The following is a 24,834-nucleotide window of genomic DNA, read 5'->3' on the forward strand; positions in this document are numbered from 1 at the left end:
AATTAAATGTATGTGACTTATTTAGAATAATATTTCGTTTCAACGTATAAAATATGGCAGTGGCTGTTTTGTCGGCTCCCTTCGGGGCTATTTTACCAGCTCCAGCAGAATAGCGATTTATATAGAGTTTTGCTATTTTGCCGGTTTTAATTAAGTTAAAAATAACTTATAATTGACAATATCAAACATGTGAACACTATATAACTCAAGTTTAAACCTAAGTGACTCAGTTTAATAAGTTACCCAATACTTTAAAAAAAAATACTTATGAAATCACGATGTAGCAATAATCATTTTATACTTTCCAATTAAATCTTACCTGTAAAATGGCGCAAATGTAGTTTTTACAATAGTATCTTTGACAGCTGCATTTATAAAATAAAGAATAAAAACGGGGAATGAGTCAAAGAGACAGCAACCAAATCAAAATATACAATTCAACCAAAGGTCATTGGGTCTACAACACAGCGAAAAATCACTCACCTAGAGGGAGCCCTGAGCCGCGAAACACAATATTAGATAGATCAAGAATATAGACGCCATTCTATGCTGCTAAATATAAAGATGAACCAAAATTAAAACATATACAAGAGCAACAAAGGCTAAAGGTTCCTGACATAGGTCAGACACAAAAATGCGGCGGGTTTAAACTGGTTTTATTCACGCCCATCATATCCCCTTCATCTCTAGCCAATGTATAAGACATATATAATTTTAACATCCTCAATTTTGAGTGTCACTAAATTTTGCGGTCCCTAACGAATATTGCCCGGCTCTGCAGCTGCCCCAAAGCCCACTTTAAACGAAATCTGCAGAAGGGGTGTTTTACATATATGAACTATAGTTTAGTTGCTATCTCCCTTTACGTTTAATACGACGGTGCTATGTATGAAATTTAAAAATAATTAAACTGCAAGCCATCTTCTCATCTGTATTTCAAAAGGCTATCTGCTTCTACAGAAAATACTATACGTAGTTATTATCTAGTCCATTTTATTTTTACAAGCGACTCAGATAAAGTCAAAACCACAAAAATAATCAACAACACTATGTACACCAAAAATTAAAATATTTTAGTTTCCTCATTTTTATGCAATTCGACTTTTGTAACTCGCAACTCGACTTTCTCAACTCGCAACTCGACTTTTGTAACTCGCAACTCGACTTTCTTAACTCGCAACTCGACTTTTGTAACTCGCAACTCGACTTTCGTTACTCGCAACTCGACTTTTGTAACTCGCAACTCGACTTTCTTAACTCGCAACTCGACTTTTGTAACTCGCAACTCGACTTTCGTTACTCGCAACTCGACTTTCGTAACTCGCAACTCGACTTTTGTAACTCGCAACTCGACTTTCCTAACTCGCAACTCGACTTTCCTAACTCGCAACTCGACTTTCCTAACTCGCAACTCGACTTTTGTAACTCGCAACTCGACTTTTGTAACTCGCAACTCGACTTTCGTAACTCGCAACTCGACTTTCGTAACTCGCAACTCGACTTTCGTAACTCGCAACTCGACTTTTGTAACTCGCAACTCGACTTTCGTAACTCGCAACTCGACTTTCTTAACTTGCAACTCGATTTTCTTAACTCGCAACTCGCAACTCGACAACAAGTGAATCTCTAATTTTATATTTGTCCAATATTTTTATTGACTATTTTAAGTTTTGTTTTCTTGAATTAAACCAATTACATAATCTAACTCTATTTTGTAGTCATATGGCTAATATAAAAACATGCTTTGAACAACACACAAGAGGATGCAGTAATCTACAGTTCATGATGGGCAAGGCAACTCTGGATTTCTACCAGAGAACAAAATACCCACTATGCACTGCGATTACCCCAACAGTTCCTGCTTATGCTGGAGATGTAACTGATTTCAACCGTATTTACCAATGTGTAGACAAGTATGTGAAAGGTTCACCAGTTGCTATGATGTCAGACATGCCCTTCACAAATGGTTGTGATGCATTCTGGGAGTTCCTTACCTGCATGGGTACTGGTGTGACTGCAGATGAAGCTGCCTGGGCTGGAATATTTGCTGGTCAAGCATTTAACACCACTGTTGAGTTCATGATGAGATTCTGTGCTCTACCAATAATGGATGAAGCAGATGTCGCTGACCCAGGTAATAATCACGTAGTCACGGTAACATCTTTGATTTACAGCAGTTTCAAAGAAAATTATTTCTTTTAATTTGTTACCAAAACATTCATTTTAGTAAGTTTTCAAAGATAGGATTTTTATTTGGAAAAAAAACAATGGTTTTATTTAATGTGAAATTTTTAAATTATTTTTAAAGAACATTGGGATACATTTAGTAATAATGTATACCAATTAATTGTCATTTAGAAATATTTTAAAATTGCATATGTGCACATGAAAAACTAAAATTATTTGCTAAATTATTAGTGATGATATTATAATACAAAAACTCTCTGATATACTTGTGTAATAAAATCATATTATATCTATTTGCAGCTGATAAATGTGACAGGAACATGGCTGGTCAGTGCTTGACCATGTCTAACTTACATCTTATGCTGTCCAGTGTAATGACCATTTCAGATAAGAAAGCTCTCTGTTCAAAGTAAGTATATTCTCCTGGTCAGTCAGTATTGCTCTGAAAATGTACAGTTTACATTTAATGCTTTCCGGTGTTCATTTCATAACTTTAGAATAGTTGAAAATCTTGGATCAAAACATTGTGAAAAAAGTAATTTATTTTCGTTTATAGTGGTAATTGAAACAACAACAAAACTAGTACACTATTGTATTTCTTTTTCCAATATTGTCTTTATCTTTAATTTCATAAAAGACTTTTTTTTGGGTGAGTTCCTTAATTTAATATCAAGATAATTTTCTAGATATAAAAAAAACCATATTTAAATATTGAGTTGACTATTTATTTTTCAGGTCCAACAGTCCAATGGTAAACTGTGCACCTACATTAATGGGTTGTGCAAATACTACAAGTAATGCTGTCAGATCAGCACATGCTATTCAGGACTATGTCAGAATGTTTTCTGGTGTCTGTTCAGATGAACTTTGGATATGTTCCCCTGAAGATGCAATGTTTTGTGGGACATACATGAATGAGAGAATTGCCATGATGGCTGAGATGTCACCTAGAGGAATGAATTCCACTATGAATTCCACAGACATGGTTGATGAAAAAATGCATGAGGAACTCTGCAGGTAAAAACAACATTAGGTGTGAGATTCTTTGCAGGAATGCGCAAAGGTAAAACGTGGAACAAGTTTGCACAAATGTGTGGCACTAAAATAAACAAATAATGTATATATAAGTTGTCACAGAGCTCAAACATGAGTAGTGAAACTTGAAATATCTTGTTGTAAATCATTAAAGTTATTTCAAACACCTGAATAGTTTTAAAAATATTGTTTGAAGAATAATTGATGGAACTGCATCTTTCATTTTGGTTTAAAGTGATGTATTTCAGTCATGAACAAGGTTGTCAGATTTGGAAGAGGAATGGCATCAAATCATTAATTGTAATAGAGTTTGGAATAACAACAAAAGAAACTACTAGGAAATTCCTTGTATTGCTTATGTTTAAACCATGACAAATTTGGAAGATAATTATTTCTATTTTGAAATTCAACAGTGTCAAAATATAAGTTCTGCTACTTTACTTTCGTTCATATTGCTTTAAACTTGCAACACAGTTTTCCATTTAATTATCAAATACAGTAATTTTGGTTCGCTTAAAATAAGTGTTGCAATTTTGAAGACTGGACAACCATTTGAGATTATTGAATGCAAAATTAGTAAAGGCTGCATGCAAACTCTAATAATAATTTTTTTAATGTGATGCTTATTCCATCGCAAAAATGTCTAAATTTACATTAATCAAAACATATGTATCCTAACAATTATGGTTGTTTATTTTCAGAATATTCGATGAAACTTTGCACTGTACACAGCGTTTTACATTTGCCTGCAGTTCAGAAGTGGCTTCACATGTAAAACAGAGTGTAGCAACCTCTGTTTGTCTTGGTTACGACCTTTTCAAATACTGCCCATCTGTAACAAAGGTAACATCAGTTGACCTTCCAAAGTGCATGAGTGAAGATAAGGAAATGGATGATGACAGAAAGGATGAGATGAAAGAGAAAGACACCACTAAAGCAGATGACAAAGATACTCACATGATGGAAATGGAAGACGACCATTCAATGTGTTCATTAGACAGAGCCATGGAATGCGTTGGAATGATGTATTATGAATTACTTGGTCCATTCTTAGATTGTAGCAGATTCCATAGGTACGTTAACATGCTTGAAAACATTCTCTCAGATGTCCCTCGACCCAGACACATTCTCCAAAATATCCCCCAACATTTGTTGTATGTTAGCCAATGCCTTTATGTCAAGCTCAAACTTATTTTTCTAGTAAGATTATCTAAGATTTAAATTTTACCAAGATTATCATACCTAAGCTGACTACCATTGATCTTGTTTCCACTATCCATGTGATAAAACATTTTTGTTTTTATTAATTTTGTAGAACCTATGTGAAGACCATGAAGTGTGTACATGAGAGTACAAAAGATTGTATGAAGATGAATCCATCAGCTGCCATGTTAGCCCATGCTATCAGTAACATGACCATACAACAAGTCTACATGAAGTGTCCCAATGTTGTCATGACACCCTGCAGGGAACCAGATAATTGTGCCTTTGAGAAAGCTGGTGTCTGTTACTGGAGGTTCCAGCAACACTTCAATAACACACAAATAGGAGGGGAAGAATTATGTTTGTAAGTAGACAGATAAATAAGGGAGAAAACTCATAAGGCATTGATATTGCAATCTTGAAGAAATTGATCTACAAATGTAAACTTTTCTGCTAGACTTTATATAATGTTTAACATATGTATGGAAAAATGGATAAATATTTGATTTATTATGTGTGTAATCAGTCACCAAAGCAATCAAGCAGCTATATATTTGAAATGAAAAAAAGGAACATATGGTATGGATGATATCCTAAGAACACAAAAATAATTCAGAAATCCCTATGGTAATGTATAGAATAATTAACATTTGGAAAGCTGGTTAAATGATATAGTTTTGTTTAGAAATAGTCAAATTCATTCATGCACAATTATTTTTCTTTGCAGATCTAGTGAAGTTGCCAAGTATTGTTCCATGGAACATACAAAACAATGTTCTATTTTCTCTCAGAGTACATTCCCACAAATGATCGACGAACACTTAAAATCAAGACATATAGACTGTAGTCCAAGTGCTGAAACATGTCTACACAAATATCAAATCACAGCTATGGGCATTATCCATGGTGACCTTACAATGGCTGCAATGGCAAAGAAGAAGGAGCAGATGACCTTGAGAATTGCTGACATGATGATGAACAAAGAAAATATGGGTGAAATGATGGACAATGCTACTAGAATGATGTCCATTGATGAGAAAACAATGGCAGAAGCTTTCTTTAACTTCAGCACACTGTCCAAATATGCAGACAATAAAACGCTTCAATTGATGAAGAGTCACATTGAAAGTCTTGCTAGTTTGTCAGAGATGGATGATCCAATGGCTATGTACACTAAAGTCAAGATGTTACAGTGTGTTTCCTTTAACGAGGCTTGGTCATGTTTAATGGACAAGGGTGACGAGGCTGGTTTGTCACCAGAGGTTGTACATGTGTTGAATGAAACCATGGGAATGTTTTACAATATGGTCAGTGGCATGTGTAGCAGAGTTTCTGTTCTATACTTGATGGAAGGTAAGTAGTGATGACAAAAACGTAGGTGTGAAATAGCCATTTTAGGTCAAGTACATTGGTTTCAACATTTCCTGATAGTGACATTAAATAATTGCTCTTATGATTTTCCCCTTTTATTTTTCTCAAAAGCTATCAATATGTAAAATAAACATATTTTTTTTACTTGCAACAAATAAATATTATATCAATTACATTTATTTCTAATACCATTCTGGTATCAACTTATCAATTATAAACTTTTATCCCCAAAAGATGAGACTTGATAATCTGCAAAAGACCAAATGATATATCTTGTTTACAAGATTATTTAATTGTATTGCATAGGATTTGTTTGTGATTGATGAAAATTTGAATTTTATGATATTTTAGAACCAGAAACTTGTCAGATCTTGCCTGCCGCTATGACATTCATGAATCAGATCCAAAAATTGACCATTCCAGATTACGGACTGCCTCTTTTCTGTTCGTAAGTATAACTGAATATCCTTGAGGAAAAATAATATTAGAATAGATTCTTTAACTGTTCTTTCCACAACTGTGATTTCTTTTGTTTGAAAGGATAGAATATCCTGGGGTTAGGTTTGATTTTCTTTTATAACCAGTATGTTGGGAATTTGAATATGTGTCCTATGGATGGATTAATAAAAAAGAAATAATCAATGATTTTATGAATTTTGTATGCTTTAATGTTCTTCTTCTTCTTCTTCCATATAAGAGTTGGGTTCCTTGAATGAAACGTTTAAACTCTGTCAGGGTTTGGGATACCTTTACTTTAACAAAGATTCTGATATCTTTGACTTATTGAATATTATTCTACAATTATATAAGAATAAAAAGATGTGATGTAATTGTCAACCAGACATCTTTCCTCCAGAGACCAAGTGATGTAAAAATTTTAAACTATAGGTCACAGTACCTTCAGTAATGATCAAAACCAGTATAACATACAAAGCTATATAAGATTAAAACCCCATCTTCACCCATACTCATAATCAGAACTTATTCTACAGACTTAAAATTGAACATTAAGATTTTCTGTTTTCAGAACCAATGAATTGTCAGCAGCTATAGATAAAGTGAAGGAATACTCAGGTTCATGCTCTGAAGGGATTAGAGGACAATTTGATAAATTGAACGCTGATGTTGAAGTTGCCAGGGACACACTTTGTAGAGCCAAAGGAGACTGTATGTCTAGCCAAGCTCAGCAATGTGTTAACACATTGAAATCACAAACAGATTGCAGGTACAGGACATCATTTTGTATTGTATTAGACCCGGTAGATATAATGTCCTCTGACAGGAATTTTAATCTTTCTTTAGAAAAAATGAAATCTTTTGGAATAATTAAAATGTTGGAAATATATTGTAATCAACACTTCTGTAGACTAAATGGATTCCTTCTATAAAATTTGTTCTAATATATCTGTTTCTATGAAATTTTAACACATTCTTTTTTTCGAAATGAAGTGGTGTTTTATTATTTATTTGGAAATAGTAAGTTTTGTAAGTCTGTTTACCATCTAAATGTTTTAACTAAATAAACCTCACTCTTTAAAAGGATCTATAAAGAATCAAATCATTTTGTTTTTATATATTTCAGTACATATGAGACAACCCAAGCTTGTGTTGAAGTAGAGCTGAAGTTTTGTAATGCTAGTGTGTCTGATCCCATAAGACAAGAACTCCAGCAGTTGTATACAACACTGTCCTGTGAGAAACTCCCAGCTATCAAGGTTGGTCTTAAAGAAATATACTTACTCTTTCTGACCTAATAAATGTACTATTTTTGTTATATATTTATGTTGGATAATTTTTTGTATACTCCAGAAATATAGGTTGTTCTGTTAAGTGTGTCTCTCTTGGTAATTGACGATATATTTTTATACCCCCGCTTTAAAAAAGTGAGGGTATACTGTTTTTTTACTTCAGAATAGAATTTATGTAAAAAAGTATTGCCTTTTATCTCATTAATTTGTAATTTGTTACTCCTAAATGGAATCTAAATATATTTTGTAATAGATAAATTATAAGGGTATAAATGGTATGCTGAATGATAAGTGTTTAGATATCTATACTGAAGGAGATTTATGTTAAAGGAAAACAAACCTGGGAACAATAAATATATATTTTCCTGAATAAACTGAACTGCCCCCCCTCCCCCCCCCCCCCCCATTTTATTAAAACTTATTTGCAGGTGTAAATCATTATGTTTTATGGGTTTTTTTCAGGTACCAACAACAGTATTACGTTTATTAGAAGGAGGAGCACCAACAACCTTAGATATTACTGTAGAAGAAGATCCAGCACTTTGGTGTGCTAATGGACAGACATGTGAAATTAAGTTTGACCTTGACATTGAGTCTGGCAATGACAAGTAAGTCATCATACAGGCATACAGTGTTCATCAACATGCATAGTATTCTTTATTTTAAATCTTTTTATTTTTATTCTCTGAATTTGGGCATAATACATATGAAGATTGATTTTATAATTTCTACTGACAAAATTGTGGAGACAAATTTTTGTAGAATAATCCTGTAACGTGACAAGTCCAAACTTTTATAAAATGATACATCATAATTTTTTTTAAGAATTATGGTTGAATACCATAGTCATCTAGTTTTTTTTAAAGAACCCTATTTCTGTGAAATAATGGTACCTTCATTTGAATTTTTTCTTAATCATTTGCAAACATATAATTTAGAGAAAAAATAAATTATATTTTTATTTTGAATTGAGGCTCTAATACACTTCATACCCTCTTATAGCAAGGTAATTTTCATCTTGTATTTTTACAGATGTAAAGATGGCAGCAACATACCACAAATAGTGGTAGCAGACGACACTGGATTATGTCAGAGAACTATCACCACTCAGAACTGGAACACACCAGTTTCATACACACTGTTTGCTAGAGTAGATAATAGATATGACGACTCACATAACCTGAAAATCAACATAACTGCTCATAAGTTTGTTGATGGAATAAAAGTGTTGACCAGAATTATCTCACGATTAGAGGTAAAAAAAATGTTCAATTTATAAGAAATTAAAGGAGGAAAACTTAGAAATAATTGTATGAAAATCAGATTCCAGTTTTGATTAAATCTTTCTTATGAACTTAAAGTGTTTTAAAGCCTTCTTTTCAAGGATTTTTATATAAAACTGATTTTTGTACATATGCAAAGACTAATAGAATTCAATTGTTTTGTGTTCTGAAAATAAAAATGTTCTTTGTGGACATATGTGTAATAAATAACTTATGATTGTTTAAAGGTTCAGCTGTTATTCTAAATCATATTGATGTTAAGAGACAAAGTTGAAAAATCATAAAGGATTTATTAAAGTTATAGTCAAATTTATAAAATGTTAATGGATGACCTGAACATATAAAAAGTATATGTATTTTGTAGGTTGTTGTTGTAAATACTGACCAGCAAGCTATGTGCACATCAATGGGTGGAAATCAGCTGTCATCATTTGATGGACTGTAAGTATAAACAATCAAATACACAGGATAAGGTTTTGGAAAAAAACATGACATCTCATTTCTTTATAACAATTATGAGGTTTGGTCCTCCAAAGTCTTAAGAGAAGTGGATGTTAGGCCACGGTTTTTTAATTTGTTGGTTTACGGATTTTCCCCATGAAAAAGTCGTGTCGGTCGGTCGGGAAAAAAAAGAAAAAAAAATATCTTTCAAGACAGAAAAAAAAAATGCAAAATAAATATACATTTCACCTTTCTAACAAAATGTTTTTATGCTATTTTGTCATCATTTCAAATTTTAGTTTGATGAAATATTCTTGCTCAGCTGTCATAAATATCGCATGACATTGTCTAATGATTTGCCGTAAAAAAAAAAGGGGGGGTGTTCACAGACAAAGACGAAATTAAATCGTCTTTTCACAAACAAGAAAAATCAATTCCAGAAAACTTGGTGAGTAATGATCTTCAAAAACGAAAACTGATAAAGAAAAAAAAGTAAAAATTGTCGTACGAAAATAAGTTTCAACACACGTGTCAAAAACGTAATAGACTTGTCCACGGAAAAAACGAGAATATCGGGTTAATATAGTGTCATGCATTCCCGTTTTTAATCCAAAAGGACGATATTTTTTTTTTTATTATCCATGAAACAAGAAAATTCTAAATGACTTGTTGATATTCAGAACTTTTACTTCCAAGGTGCTCTACACCTGTCCACATTTGGACAAGTCTATTTCTATGAGATTATGCATCTTACAGACTGATGACAAATAAGGGAAACAAACTTATTGTGTAATGGGTTTTAAACACAGATTTCGTTCCGCAAAATTATTTGCGTAAACGACATTTCAAGGTCAGTTATAATTAATTTGTCTATTTTTAGAAACGTATACTGGAAGTTTTATTTTTTCACAACAGAGAGTGTTATCAATTTTGTTAGTGATTCATGCATTTCATTTCATAAAAAAAAAGAATTTAATTATTTTTCAGGGATAATGTATCTGTTTGGGTCTGCGGGAATAAAAAAGCATGAAAAGTCAATTTTATTTTTATTCTAGGAATCGGCAAAATCGGGTCGGCGGATCCGTAAACCAACAAATTAAAAAATCCTGGCCTTAGCAATTATAGTCCACCATATGACCTTCATAAATAAGTACATTCTATGATGTGTATGAAAAAGTATGTAGTAAGGGCATTTTCATTCATGTCATATTGGTTTGTAAGAATCAAGTAAGCAATTAAAGGCAAACTTACCATACCTCTTTTAAAATATGATGGGGGATGGTTATTGAAGAATGATATCATGAAAAGTTATAGGGTATAATCAATTGAAAAATATAATGCATGATTGGATAGAATAAAAAGTGCCTTTCAATCCCAATCCCTTACATTTATTGTCCTGAATATTCATGAAATATTTTCCACAGGATGTTAAACAACCAACAATCAATCAAACATTATTTATTTCTGCTTCTGCCCTCAGCCAGGCATTGTAGTTTCCTAACAGTTGTAACTACATTTTATTTTTTATATTTACAGGTTTGAGACTGTCAGATACCAGGGAGAATTTATTGTATACAAAAACAAGGAATTCCCACAAGAGGTAATTTTTAAGGGAGAATACTAAAACAGTACAGCTTGCAGTTAATGTTCTCTTAGGAAATGATATTTTATGCCTTGAAAATAATTATGTATATAAGAAAAAAATATATTAAACTAAGAAAATGTATGTTAAGTATAAACAGAGTTCAGTCCCATTAAGGGCAGGGATATGACAACTCAGCTAATTAACATATTCATACACATGTGATCGCTATGTTAAATTTTTAATGCAAGGTTTACCAAACATCTCGCTATTGTGAAATGATAAATAGTCAACAGCTGGGTAAAGAAGAATTTGTTACTCAAATGATATATTGAAAAATTGAATTTTATTTTCTGTGCCTATATATATTTAATTTTGAATACAAATTGTGTTTGTAATTGTGCCGTAATGATGAGATTGGTTGACGAATCTCTCAACATTTATCTTTCAGGTTCACACATTGTACCAGACTTGTTCACCATCTGATTCTAACTTGTGTATATGTGCTGTAATGGTGAGAGTTGGTGACGATTCTCTCACCATTGACAAGTGTAGACGATCGGGTCAGACAGGTGCTGTAGCTCCATCTGCTTTATTCTACAAATCAGGACAAATAGCAGAAGGATTCAGGATCTATGTAGCCAATGATGGACAAATTGTCAGAGTAAGCACATTTGACATATTATTTCCTATTTCTATAAAAGTTGCATATGCTATTGGTGCCTCTTTAAAAAATATCAGAAAATTTTAATTTCAATTTCAAAAATAGAAGTATTTATTGTTTTGCAATGTTTGAATGATTGAAAATATGAGAAAATTTTAATTTCAATTTTAAAAATAGAAGTATTTATTGTTAAACCATGTTTGAATGAATGTTAGTTATGAAAATTGTGGAACAGAATTTAAAGAAGATTCAGAGTTCAACCATTGTTATTTTATATATAGAATTTTTTTACATAATAGGATATTTCCTTTTCAGCTTATGTTGCCAACAGGAACAATTGTTAGTGTTGACATTAGCGACATGCAGCTATCTATTTTACCTTCTTCATTGGATTGGCTCAGATCAGAAGGTAATAGTTTAACCTTAACTTTACTTTTACAACAAGATAGATGATGTTGTAACCAACTATTTAATTTGTAATACAAAAATTATTGAGTTTTCAACTCTTAATTGAATTTTATGGAAATTATTTTTTGAAAGAAAAAAATGATATCCTAATTATCTTATAATAAAAGAGCATATTAAATATGTTGATCAGTACCAGACACTGTATCTGTCAATTTTAGAGCTTAGAATAATTGCAGGGACAATATTGTATAACATGATAAAAGAAAATATTTGATCAGATATTATGGGCTAAAATTTCAGCAAATGAAGAGTAACTCTCTTATGCAATATTCTAAAACATGACTGCATTTTACTGTAATTTTAACATTTTACAGGTTTGTGTGGAAGTTATGATGCCAATAAATTTAACGATGCCATGTCTAAAGACGGAACTATTATGAGTCTGGTTGATAATGCTGCTCCTGACCAATTTGCTTCATCTTGGAGGTAATATAAATATATGTGACAAAATTGGTATTTACTTCTGTCAATGAATCTTAACAGTTTTAAAATTTCTTTCCTGAATTGATGAATGTCATGTACAGATTAATATGAAGATTCAATTTAGTTGTAATTATCTTAAAATTTAGATTTCAAGATAAATTAATGTATCAATTTAGTAATACATGTACCATAAACTTTTTTTATACGACCGCAAATTTTGAAAAAATTTTCGTCGTATATTGCTATCACGTTGGCGTCGTCGTCGTCGTCGTCCGAATACTTTTAGTTTTCGCACTCTAACTTTAGTAAAAGTGAATAGAAATCTATGAAATTTAAACACAAGGTTTATGACCACAAAAGGAAGGTTGGTATTAATTTTGGGAGTTTTGGTCCCAACATTTTAGGAATTAGGGGCCAAAAAGGGCCCAAATAAGCATTTTCTTGGTTTTCGCACTATAACTTTAGTTTAAGTTAATAGAAATCTATGAAATTTTGACACAAGGTTTATGACCACAAAAGAAAGGTTGGGATTGATTTTGGGAGTTTTGGTTTCAACAGTTTAGGAATTAGGGGCCAAAAAAGGGTCAAAATAAGCATTATTCTTGGTTTTCGCACCATAACGTTAGTATAAGTAAATAGAAATCTATGAAATTTAAACACAAAGTTTATGACCATATAAGGAAGGTTGGTATTGATTTTGGGAGTTTTGGTCCCAACAGTTTAGGAAAAAAGGGCCCAAAGGGTCCAAAATTAAACTTTGTTTGATTTCATCAAAATTGAATAATTGGGGTTCTTTGATATGCCGAATCTAACTGTGTATGTAGATTCTTAACTTTTGGTTATGTTTTCAAATTGGTCTACATTAAGGTCCAAAGGGTCCAAAATTAAACTTAGTTTGATTTTGACAAAAAATGAATCGGTTGGGTTCTTTGATATGTTGAATCTAAAAATGTACTTAGATTCTTGATTATTGGCCCAGTTTTCAAGTTGGTCCAAATCTGGGTCCAAAATTAAACTTTATTTGATTTCATCAAAAATTGAATAAATGGGGTTCTTTGATATGCCAAATCTAACTGTGTATGTAGATTCTTCATTTTTGGTCCCGTTTTCAAATTGGCCTACATTAAGGTCCAAAGGGTCCAAAATTAAACTAAGTTTGATTTTAACAAAAATTAAATTCTTGGGCCTCTTTGATATGCTGAATCTAAACATGTACTTAGATTTTTGATTATGGGCCCAGTTTTCAAGTTGGTCTAAATCAGGATCTAAAATTATTATATTAAGTATTGTGCAATAGCAAGTCTTTTCAATTGCACAGTATTGTGCAATGGCAAGAAATATCTAATTTCACAATATTGTGAAATAGCATTTTTTTTTTTAATTAGAGTTATCTTTCTTTGTCCAGAATAGTAAGCAAGAAATATCTTATTGCAAGATTTTTTTTTAATTGGAGTTATCTTTCTTTGTCCAGAATCAACTTAATTCTTTGTTACAATATACAATGTATATTCACTTTTTACTACCAACTGATAAATTTAAATAATCTTTACCATTCAGTGAAAACAAGCAGTTTTTTTACATCTTAATATTTTATGATGTATTTAAATGAGTAGTTATTGTTGCAAACTCCATTAGAATATTTTAATTGAGATTAGTTTTGGAATAAGGGAAAGGAGGATGTGATTAAAAAATTGGGTTCAATTTTTCTCATTTGAAATTTCATAAATAAAAAGAAAATTTCTTCAAACATTTTTTTGAGAGGATTAATATTCAACAGCATAGTGAATTACTCTAAGAGAAAACAAAAATTTTAAGTTCATTAGAACACATTCATTCTGTGTCAGAAACCTATGCTGTGTCAACTATTAAATCACAATCCAAATTTAGAGCTGAATCCAGCTTGAATGTTGTGTCCATACTTGCTCCAACCGTTCAGGGTTCAACCTCTGCGGTCGTATAAAGCTACGCCCTGCGGAGCATCTGGTTTTCTTTTGATTTCTTTTTAACTTGATGAATACCTAGCTGCCACATACATTTTCTTTTCATAAATGTAAAACAAGAGTTACAAGCATGATATATACATTTATGATGTTGTTTTGAATATACACATTTGCTTCAACAGAGTTTCAGTATATGAAAGTTTGTTTTCTGGAGTAAGAACTGTTTCTACATCAGCCTACAAGAGTTACTGCACCTGCCCAGCAGATAGTTCTGCACCTGTTTGTAAAGAAATGAGGATAGTTGAGTCATGTGACCTGGTCTCAGGTATGTATCTTATTCTGCAGAACATTTAAGAATAAGATTCCCATTATTTGAATCTGTGAACAAAAGCAGGAAAAGTTGTCCTAGTGGCAATGCTATTTAGGACAGTGTAATTATTTTTGTATGTCTATGAACAGAAGCTGGAATTATTGTCCCTAAGTGGCACTGTCATTTAGGTGAATTGTAACAGTTTGTCTATTTGTCTGTGAAACCTAAATGCGTTGTGAACACAGTGCTGTTCTGAGACCATTTGTCCAAGTGTTTTCTTACTCCATTGTTGAACATGCTATATTGCCATAATAAGTTGATCTATATGAGTGGCATACATAGAGAATATTGAACATTCTTTTGTCATTGTATGTTGTTTAGTACAATGTAGTGGAAAAACTTACAACCTCTCAAAAAGTAAAAGACGTTCACTTTGAAATATAAAATCACTACACAAATGAAAGATACTAGAAATTCTAAGAAAGAAAAAGTTGAATCAATAAAAGGTACATGACAGTGGCGGATCCAGGGGGTGGTCCCACGGCGCACCAGACCACCCCCTTTTTCTCTAAAATCAATGACCATTAGGCTAGCTTTTAGTTTAATACGATGAATAAGTTAACATATTACAAAATTTAACCAAAACAAATAAACCATTTAGATTCAAAAGTATGTTGCCATCAATGATTTTTTACTGACAAGAATCATTATGGTATCTTATTTTCGATAGCTTTCGAGGGCTTCGTCCCTTTCGAACCCACTACCAGCAGGTGCTTTAACATTGAGCGGTTGGCACCCCTCATATCCCTCACCAAGGTTCGGGTGTACACGTAAATATGACCCAGCTACGTCACTGTTAAAGGCAAAATTTGGAACATTTTAGCTAAACTTTTTTTTACAGCTTGCCTAATTCAGATGACAGTTGTATGTTTTGCTGTTTTAGATTGCAAGATATTGTATATTAAATAAAAATCAGTTTTAAATGTCTTTAAATTCCTAGGAATATGTGCATTGCATGGTGTTGTCCAAATTCATGATCTTCCATAATGTCGAAGGTATTTTTTAACCTTTTTCATACAATTCAATATTCATTTGGGACCACCCCCAAATTTTTTTCTGGATCCGCCACTGCATGAATACATAATCCTTAACACCCAACTGTGCAAGACCCTAATGGGTAGTCATGGTCGTTTAAAACCACCCTTGTCATCAATCACATATAAAGATCTGTGTTTAATGAAGGACATTTAATATTTCAGGTGTCGATGTAACATCCACTATTGAAGGAACAGCCGTGAATCAAGACAACTCTCAGACAAGGAAGAAAAGACAAACTGTTGACCCGTTGTCAGGTCTAGATGTTGATTATACTTACATTGTTCCAGAGGTTAGTATCTAAAGTTTATAAAGATATCTTTATCATTGGCTTAATTCAATAGACAACTTATAAGTTTAATGCATTTCTGTCAAAAACTCTGGTTCTAGTGAACAACTTTGTGTGTTTAGGGGTGTCGTCACTTCCGTTCCCATGTTGAGGTAGTGGTTGGAAAACTATAATGCTATATTGAAAGAAACATTCAGCAAATTAAATTCTCATAATTGACAATCAGCACTGCTGTCATTAGGGAATTGTGATTAAGTACTTACAAAACAAACATTATTTCTAGTTTATCCTTCACAATGACGATCGCTAAGATGCTTGATGAACTTTAATAGTGCAAGGATACAGGCGAGCCCCTCTATCTGGTAAATGACGTCACAAAGGCACGTATAATTGAGGAGTTTTTTCCGGTGACGGATGAACTCAAAAGTGGTCTATTAAATATTCTTACATGGTTGGTTAGTCACATCATTGATAGAGTGAATATTATGATTGTAATGCCTTTTGAACTAAAAAGACGGGTGTATATTTTATCTGATATACTCTCATGCACTATATAATAGTCTATATAACTGTTGAAAATACCTTCCACAAAATATTTGAAGACATATATTCCACATACAAGGTTATAAATATAGAATCAAAATTTATTCTATTTTTAGGCTACATGGTCTAACAACTGGAATGAGACTTCAGCGAGACAGCATTGTGCCAACCTATTGACCGGGTCAGATCTTGGACAGCTCTGTACTGCTGCCACAGGATACACCTTCCAAGCTGAAGTTGAGGCTTGTACTCAAAATATCAAGGTAATATTCTATTCATATGTAACTGAAAGTACAGTTAGAGTGATATATTTTCAAATGTATTATTTTTGCTCTTTTATGGTATTAATGATAGAAAAGAAAAGTAAGCAATATTTTAAAGTATAAAGATGAGAACATAACTGCAAAAACTATTTGCCAGAAATTGAATACTTTTACACAGTCTATTTATGTCATTTTATTTTTTTTAATTCTCAAATTACTTCTTTAATTTGACAGATGAATTATAGTTCAATGTATAATTATTTACAGATAAATGGCCACACCAATTCCTTAGGGTCATATGTAGAAGCCATGAAATCTAAATGTGTAGCTGAGGTTGATAAGAACCTACCAAGTCTGTCAACAGATCCAGCACTACTAGCTACAATTCTCAGTCATACCTGTCCAAATGATTGTTCAACTCAGGGAACATGTACAGACCAAGGTATGTTGTTATAGAGGGAGGGTTACTAGGATGGGAATGTTTTAAAACTAGTTGTTCTGGCCTCGATGTCAGTTGAACCTGTCAAAATGGAAGATGATGTTACATTACATTGTCTAAATAAATTTGGGATTCCAAAAGAGAAATCATTATGAAATTATTCTTGATGCACTTTTTAAAAAATTATTTAAATAAAAATAGAATTTTGGGGAATACATAACTCAAGTTGAAACTCTATTGATAAAACATTCTAACTACAAATTCTCTCTCTTTAGAAACTTTTATACCTGCTACAATGATTGGATAACAGCAGACTGTTTAGTTAATGGAAATGCTAAACCATGAGTTATCTCCTTTTTTTCTTTTTAGGAACTTGTACCTGCTATGGTGATTGGGTATCAGCAGATTGTTCAGTCAGTAGATATGCTGAACCAACACTTATCTCCCTTAGAGATGGGGATGTATGTGATTCCAATTCTTGCAACAGTGTATTTGTACTGGGACAAAATTTCATTGAGCAGGCTTCACTGTCTTGTCATTACCAGGTATGATGAGGAATTATCTCCCTTTGTATTTATTGTTTATTCAAAATGAGTGAAAAAAAAAAGGTTTTGCTTAATATGATAGCTTTTTAGTTTTAAAATATGCCGCATTTATATAAATTTCTAAGGCAATCATATATAGAGTTACATGTATTACAATTTACATTAATACATTTGTTTCGAAATCAGACAGCTAGTCTGAACTATTTATACTTCATCTACTGTTTGACATGTTGTTAGCATAGAGAATTAAATTAAATTGTCTTTTTCATTTTGCTTTCAGTCACAAGGTGATCAACCAATAAAAGTTTCGGCCCAGTTTATAACCAGTTCTATGGTACAGTGTCAAGCTTTGCCAGTAGTGTCAGCATACAAGCAAATGACCATCTCTGTAACCAACAGTGGTGACCTTCAGAAAGCTTCTGGTACCCTTGGACTAGCTGTGTATCATCCAGGATGTTACAGCTGTGCTAGCTATTCAACTTGTCAACAATTGGTAGGTTTCTGCTCACCTTGACATAGGGTATTCAAAGGAGCTTGCTCATCCTTGTAATGGTCACATTTTTCGCTGGAGTGGACACTAGTAATTTTGGGGCCCTTTATAGCTTGTCGTTCGGTGTGAGCCAAGGCTCCGTGTTGAAGGCCGTACTTTAACCTATAATGGTTTACTTTTTAAATTGTTATTTGTATGGAGAGTTGTCTCATTGGCACTCACACCACATCTTCCTATATCTCCTTACTATATATTTATTAGTGTTGTCAATGATAAACCGGTTAACCGGTTAACCGGTCGAACGACCGAATACCGAATACCAAAACACTAACCGGTTAACCGGACATTTTTTTCAATTTTAATAGATTTGATATAAATTTGTATCGAAATCATTAAATAGTTATGTTTTATTTAAAAATTGTCGTCGCGGTAATTAATTTGACAGATCAATTGTCCAGTCTATTGATTGCTATTGTTAATCCGAAAAACATAAAATTAATTAGAACTTGTCGCTCAGCTTGGGGCAAGATCTTAATGAAACATAATTAGTATACTTTTTATTTTAACAGTAACTTTAAATCAGTAATACGATTAAATTTTACGATTTACTTCATTATTTTATTTTTGATCTAATAGCGTGTAGACCTACTTCTAAATGTGCAACCTCCGTCGTGTAAGGCTTTGATATACTTTAAACGAAATGTTAACTAAAATATTGTGAAATGCAAACCAATGTGAATGTACTAAATGCATACGTGATAGTACGAGTAACATGCTTAATCATTTCAAATTGAAACAGTCCACATTAATATCAGAAACAAGAGAAAAGGAAAAAATAATCGGTTTCAGAAAAATTCGCTTCTACGAGATCAAGAAGTTTTTTTTCTATTTTTCAATCTGAAGTTGATACAAACGCCATAGTTGATACGGTGTATCTGAATATTGAAAGTCAAACTTCGCAAGGAATCCTCACAAACAAGCCTTATAATGCTTAAGGACAAAAAGCGTAAATGTATGACTTGGATGGAAGGTTGTTACCACATCTTATAGCTATGTGTAGGGTACTAAAGATATAAGGCTTTCAAACACCAACTTAAACTACCGGTTAACCGGTTAATCGGTCAAACGATTATCCGAGTTACCGGTTAGGTAATAGTGTACGATTTGACAACACTAATATTTATATATTTTTGTTGTTCCTATCTCTAAAAATCTAAAAGAAAAAAAAATCTACTTTTTAAATGAATTTTCTTTAAAGCTTGATTGATTAGAATAAATGAGAACCTCAGAACAGTGATATGTGTAGAGAGGTCAGATAGCTCTGGCACGGATGAAGAAAATAAACAATGTTTTTATAATTCAATTGTGAATTTATGTTGAAAAATACATTTGGGGGTACTTTTGGCAATGATGAGATGAGAATGACAAAGCAGACGTGTTTGTCCAAAAGATAATTATTGATTTTGACCTCCCACTCGATATTTTTTGTCTCCAGTGGGAGATGACTTTGTCTCCAGTAAAAAAAAATATTGATTCAGGGGGGGGGGGGGGGGGAAGTTCTGTTAAAAAAATATATATTGTATCTGATTTTTCTCTCAGTTAAATCAGATTTTAAAAGTAAATGCAACTAAAAATACAGAAGATTCTAAAGAATATGCAAAATGTCTTTTTTCATAATTCATGAACTGCTCCTGAAAACAAAATTACCAGCCCTTTGATTGATTAAAGTAATTTACATAATTTGAATTTGCAGACTACTGGTTGTATGCTAGGTGGTGTCTGTTATCATGGAAATTCTGTGAATCCAGGGAACTCTTGTCAGAGATGTATACCAGAAATATCCGTTAACGCATGGACAAATGTTATAGGTAAATTTCATACATTTAAGAATCGTGTCAGCTTCTCTGTTAAAGTTTCCTGAACAATAAGAAGAAAAGAATTATTTAGAACATTAATTGTGAAGAAATATATTTTGAGTTTATTAAAGGGAAATAATTTCTTATAATATAGGTGTCAATGTTTATTTTATAATAGACATTTAACATTTCCATTTGATTCATTATTATTCCTATGGTATCAATTTTCTTTGTTTTTGGTAAAGAAAAAACCACAAATTTACATGTTTAAGGAATATCAATTTTCTTTAATTTGTTTATAAATATGTGCAAAACCATGAAATCATATATCCACAAAAAATGACATTTTCCTCATACCATTAAAATTGGTACCCACTAAAATAAATGAATCCCCAGTACAAAATGAATGATTACAATAAGAGTAAAGACTTGCATTTCCGTATACAATGTTTGCTATTTTTTTGGTAAAAGCACAGATAATTACTATTAAATCGGTGTTATGATATTTAAATTTTAGAATATACATCTACATCAAAATGTGATCAAGTGTATGGACTTGATGTTGACCACTTGATTTCTTTGCTTGTTTTTGTTTGTGGGTTGCTATCTCATTATTTGTGTAAACCTTACATCTCTATTTTCTAAGGTTTCATTCCTGTGTGTTCAGACAAATTTCTGATGATGATTTTTAAGGTAGACAATAACTGTAGTATGTATGTTGAAACACTGACCTGTTGCAAGTATAACTGTCAAACTTAATTATAGAGGACATAATATATTCATTGTATATTGTAGGCGGTAGCTGTGTAGGTTACCTTAGTACACCAGAACCTCCAACTACACCACCAACTACACCTTCAGCTGGAGGTAGTACCCAGGCCCCAGCAGGTAATAAGGAGGAAGATACAGCTGATGATGAGAATGACAGAGTGGTATACATTGTACTTGGTTGTCTAGCCGGAGGATTTGCTCTCATCTCACTCTTCCTAGCCTGTAAAGTCTGTACCAGTAAAGAGTAAGTATTAAGCAACTTGTCTTGACAAAACATTTATTTTCATATTATAGATCAGAGTCAGAGCTATGAATCAGGATGTTTCTTCTACATTTTTTGCTTTCATTTTGGCTTTAAGCATTGGCTTAAATCATTGTTTAATTTCTGAAGTCCAATAGATCATATGGAGGACTACAAATGTCACCTTTTTTCACAATTTCTCTCACAATACAGTATATAACATTGAGAATGGAAATGGGGAATGTGTCAAAGGGACAACAATCCAATCATAGAGCAGACAACAGCCGAAGTCCACCAATGGATCTTCAATGCAGTGAGAAACTCCCACACCCAGAGGAGTTCTTTGGCTGGCCCCTAAACAAATATGTTACTAGTTCAATGATAATGGACGTCATACTAAACTTTGAATTATATTTATTTTGAATTAGTTAGTGAAAAAAGATTAACTTAGTGTACTGAACAGACAAGTTTTGCCAACTCCTATCAGCTAATATTGTCAAGGTTTTGGTTTGGGAAACCCCAAGTATCACATAAAAGAAAAATTTAAATTTGCAGGTGTGTATCTTCATGTCCAGTTGAATTATCTTTGTAAGTTTGGTTGAAAGCTGTTTTCAAGAAGTTTCAAATAAACAAACAGAAATTGTTTTGTCCATGCTTAGTATGGGAATCTTTAATCTACTAAACCTTGATCAAATGAGGCTTAAATAAATCGTTGTTTGGAGTACTCTTACAAAATGGTGCACGATAGTTTCCTTTAATTATTGCTGTTTTACATTTGTTCAAATTGAGTCATATTTATACCAACCGTACAGGCCCTTTTAAAACTGTAGTTTGTTTATTGTTGAAGAAGTTCAAATCAAATGAAAAATTATATCAAAAGTATAGTCTTTTCTTCTGATTCATGATTTAAGGTAAGGTAAAACACATATATCTTGTGATAATATTATAATGTTGTTATGCATGACTTGAAATATGTAATAAAACCTATAAAACTTATGTATTTAAATATATATATATATATTATTATTTTCCGTAATATACCATTATTTATGCTTTATTATCCCCTGGATATTTATCAAAAGGCTTATAATTTATGTTTAGAAATAAGGAGATGTGTTTTAATTGCCAATTCACCATTTCAGAATCTAATGCATTCTGGGTAATATTTTCAAAACCGTACATGAGATTGGTTTAAAACGTCACAACATATTTTTCATTTTGGTGTTAGAACAATGAAATTACCAACATTCCTTTAGATTCTGAAAAGGTGAATTAGACAACTATCCAACTATCCACAAAAGATTGAAAGACCTGATGATATGAAAGGACACTATACTGCCATTTAAAATAAGCAGAATTGTCGGACACTCCATTTACATGTAGTGGAGATGATGACTGAACTTTGATCAATATTATAAGAGAACAGGATGAAAGTCATAGTTTAATGACAAATACAATTTTTTACCATACCACATCAAAATTGTCAATTCTTTTTCATAAGTGAATAGAAAATATAGAAAGAGCCAAGGATACTTTTCAGAGCAAAGAACAAGTTGCCTGTTTTAGAAACTAAATTATGAAAACAGAAACTTGAACATGCACACACACACATACATCTAAACAGAATATAATGAAATTCTGGTTTTATCAAAAATATTGATATCGATAAGATTTACGGTTCTTATTAAATGTTTGTATGAATATTAATATGTTGTATATATAGATTCTTACATTGGTACCAGTGGATTATCGGATTTATCCAATCGAGATAGTTAAATTATCAATTTTAAAGTCCGAGCCGCCTCGGCGAGGACTTTAAAATTTATAATTTAACTATCGAGATTGGATAAATCCGATAATTCACGAGTAACTATGTAAGAATCTGTTTCTCTAATGATTAAAAAATACATTTTCTTTTTTTGTTAACCAAAAATCCCCTTCGAGTGCCTTTCACATTGCACGAAGTTGTCAATTTCATTAACACCTGTTAGCATATTTTGATTCATTCAGTTAGCTAAAAAGGTCATGACCCTTAAAATCATCCAATGATGTTCTGAGATCACCGGCAACCACACGTTGATTAAATTTTTTTATACAATGGGTTCGGAAAGCGATAAATTTCCATAGAGTTAGAGAAATATAATTATAGAATTGCATGACTAAACAAACAATATTTGATTAAAATTGCATGATTGGTGAATGATATTAACATATGTTACATAGGTTATTTACTTTCACACTACATTAACATATGGCAGACAATCATTGCATTATATTTATTTATAGCAGAAAAAAATCCTGTTATACTGCAGAAAATCAAATTTATCAATAGTCAGCACAAACAGAGCTTTTTTATGAGGGATTCATGCACTCATATCATATACACATGTACATTGCCATTTTACTTGACAGAAATTTGTGCGGCTAATTTGTTTTTCTTGGAGCTTATGTTGATTTCCTTTTATGAAATTAAATCTGATCAATGATAGTTATCTCCCCTAGTGTCAATGTCAGATCTTTAATCCGCAGTTCAATTAAAAGTTGTTTTATAACTTTGTGTTTTCTCCATAAAAAAATGCATTCAATGAAACTTCTAGATGTCTATTTCTTAGGGGAAATTTATTGGTTGTCCAAAAAACTTTTAAAAACGCATTCAATGAAACCTTTAGATGTCTATTTCTTTGGGGAAATTTATTGGTTGTCCAAAAAACTATTATAGCGAACCCTATGATAGTTTTCCATAGATTCACCTGCAAGTTACCTGTCGATTTAAACTTTTTAGCAGTTCTATTGTCCCATCTAACAAATTCAACAGGTATTGTTCTCTGTATAGTTTATTCACCAGGACCTTTAAATTTCTTCTAGGAGAAATATATCACTCATTGATTAATATACCTGAACAAAAAATGGAACTGTCAATGATGAAAAAATACTTATACCAATACTAAGAAAGGACTCACAAAACTGCATGTGGTGTTGTATTTATTCAATACCAAAAACTCGTTTTTAATGTGTTCAATATTAATAATGATTTAAAAATTAAAAGTTGATTTCTGATCAAATATTCAATAAATATTTTTGTGTGTTTGATAAATAAAAATTTGAATATTATTATTTTTAAATTAAGGTCTTCATAAACATAGTCTATAAATTAACAACAACAAAAAACATGCAAATTCATTGGAAAATACTAAAAAATGTGTCTAAAATAAACTTTTTATTATTAAATCAGATTTTATATTGAACAGATTGAAAATATATTAATGATATATTGAATAAATACAATATTGCATACAGTTTATGTGAGTTTATAGAAGTATTTCAATAAAAAAACAGATAATTTTTTGGTCAGGTAAATTAATCAATGAGTGATATATTTCTTCTAGAAGAAATTTAAAGGTCCTGGTGAATGAACTATACAGAGAACAATACCTGTTGTATTTGTTAGATGGGACAATAGAACTTACAAAAGTTTAAATCGACAGGTAACTTGCAGGTGAATCTATGGAAAACTATCATAGGGTTCGCAATAAAAGCGCATTCAATGAAACCTTTAGATGTCTATTTCTTGGTTGTCCAAAAAACTATTAAAAACCCATTCAATGAAACCTTTAGATGACTATTTCTTGGGGGAAATTTATTGGTTG

At 32.0% G+C, this 24,834-nt stretch overlaps 1 protein-coding gene across 1 annotated transcript in view; it reads left to right on the top strand.

Annotated features, from left to right (window-relative positions):
- The window catches only part of LOC139520972 (uncharacterized), a 100,384-nt gene that overhangs the window by 72,060 nt on the left and 3,490 nt on the right, over positions 1-24,834 (top strand). Inside the window, exons 75-98 of the mRNA XM_071314090.1 lie at positions 1,719-2,134; positions 2,488-2,596; positions 2,923-3,204; positions 3,924-4,295; positions 4,538-4,789; positions 5,153-5,778; positions 6,148-6,244; positions 6,824-7,021; positions 7,379-7,511; positions 8,007-8,152; positions 8,577-8,799; positions 9,192-9,268; positions 10,805-10,868; positions 11,302-11,514; positions 11,830-11,923; positions 12,297-12,408; positions 14,528-14,670; positions 15,915-16,042; positions 16,699-16,845; positions 17,113-17,287; positions 17,654-17,829; positions 18,110-18,322; positions 20,073-20,187; positions 20,971-21,190. Coding sequence (XP_071170191.1) covers positions 1,719-2,134; positions 2,488-2,596; positions 2,923-3,204; positions 3,924-4,295; positions 4,538-4,789; positions 5,153-5,778; positions 6,148-6,244; positions 6,824-7,021; positions 7,379-7,511; positions 8,007-8,152; positions 8,577-8,799; positions 9,192-9,268; positions 10,805-10,868; positions 11,302-11,514; positions 11,830-11,923; positions 12,297-12,408; positions 14,528-14,670; positions 15,915-16,042; positions 16,699-16,845; positions 17,113-17,287; positions 17,654-17,829; positions 18,110-18,322; positions 20,073-20,187; positions 20,971-21,190 — 4,731 coding nt within the window. The remainder of the gene's footprint in view (positions 1-1,718; positions 2,135-2,487; positions 2,597-2,922; positions 3,205-3,923; positions 4,296-4,537; positions 4,790-5,152; positions 5,779-6,147; positions 6,245-6,823; positions 7,022-7,378; positions 7,512-8,006; positions 8,153-8,576; positions 8,800-9,191; positions 9,269-10,804; positions 10,869-11,301; positions 11,515-11,829; positions 11,924-12,296; positions 12,409-14,527; positions 14,671-15,914; positions 16,043-16,698; positions 16,846-17,112; positions 17,288-17,653; positions 17,830-18,109; positions 18,323-20,072; positions 20,188-20,970; positions 21,191-24,834) is intronic.

Source organism: Mytilus edulis, chromosome 4 (genome assembly GCF_963676685.1).
Source record: "Mytilus edulis chromosome 4, xbMytEdul2.2, whole genome shotgun sequence".
NCBI lineage: Eukaryota > Metazoa > Mollusca > Bivalvia > Mytilida > Mytilidae > Mytilus > Mytilus edulis.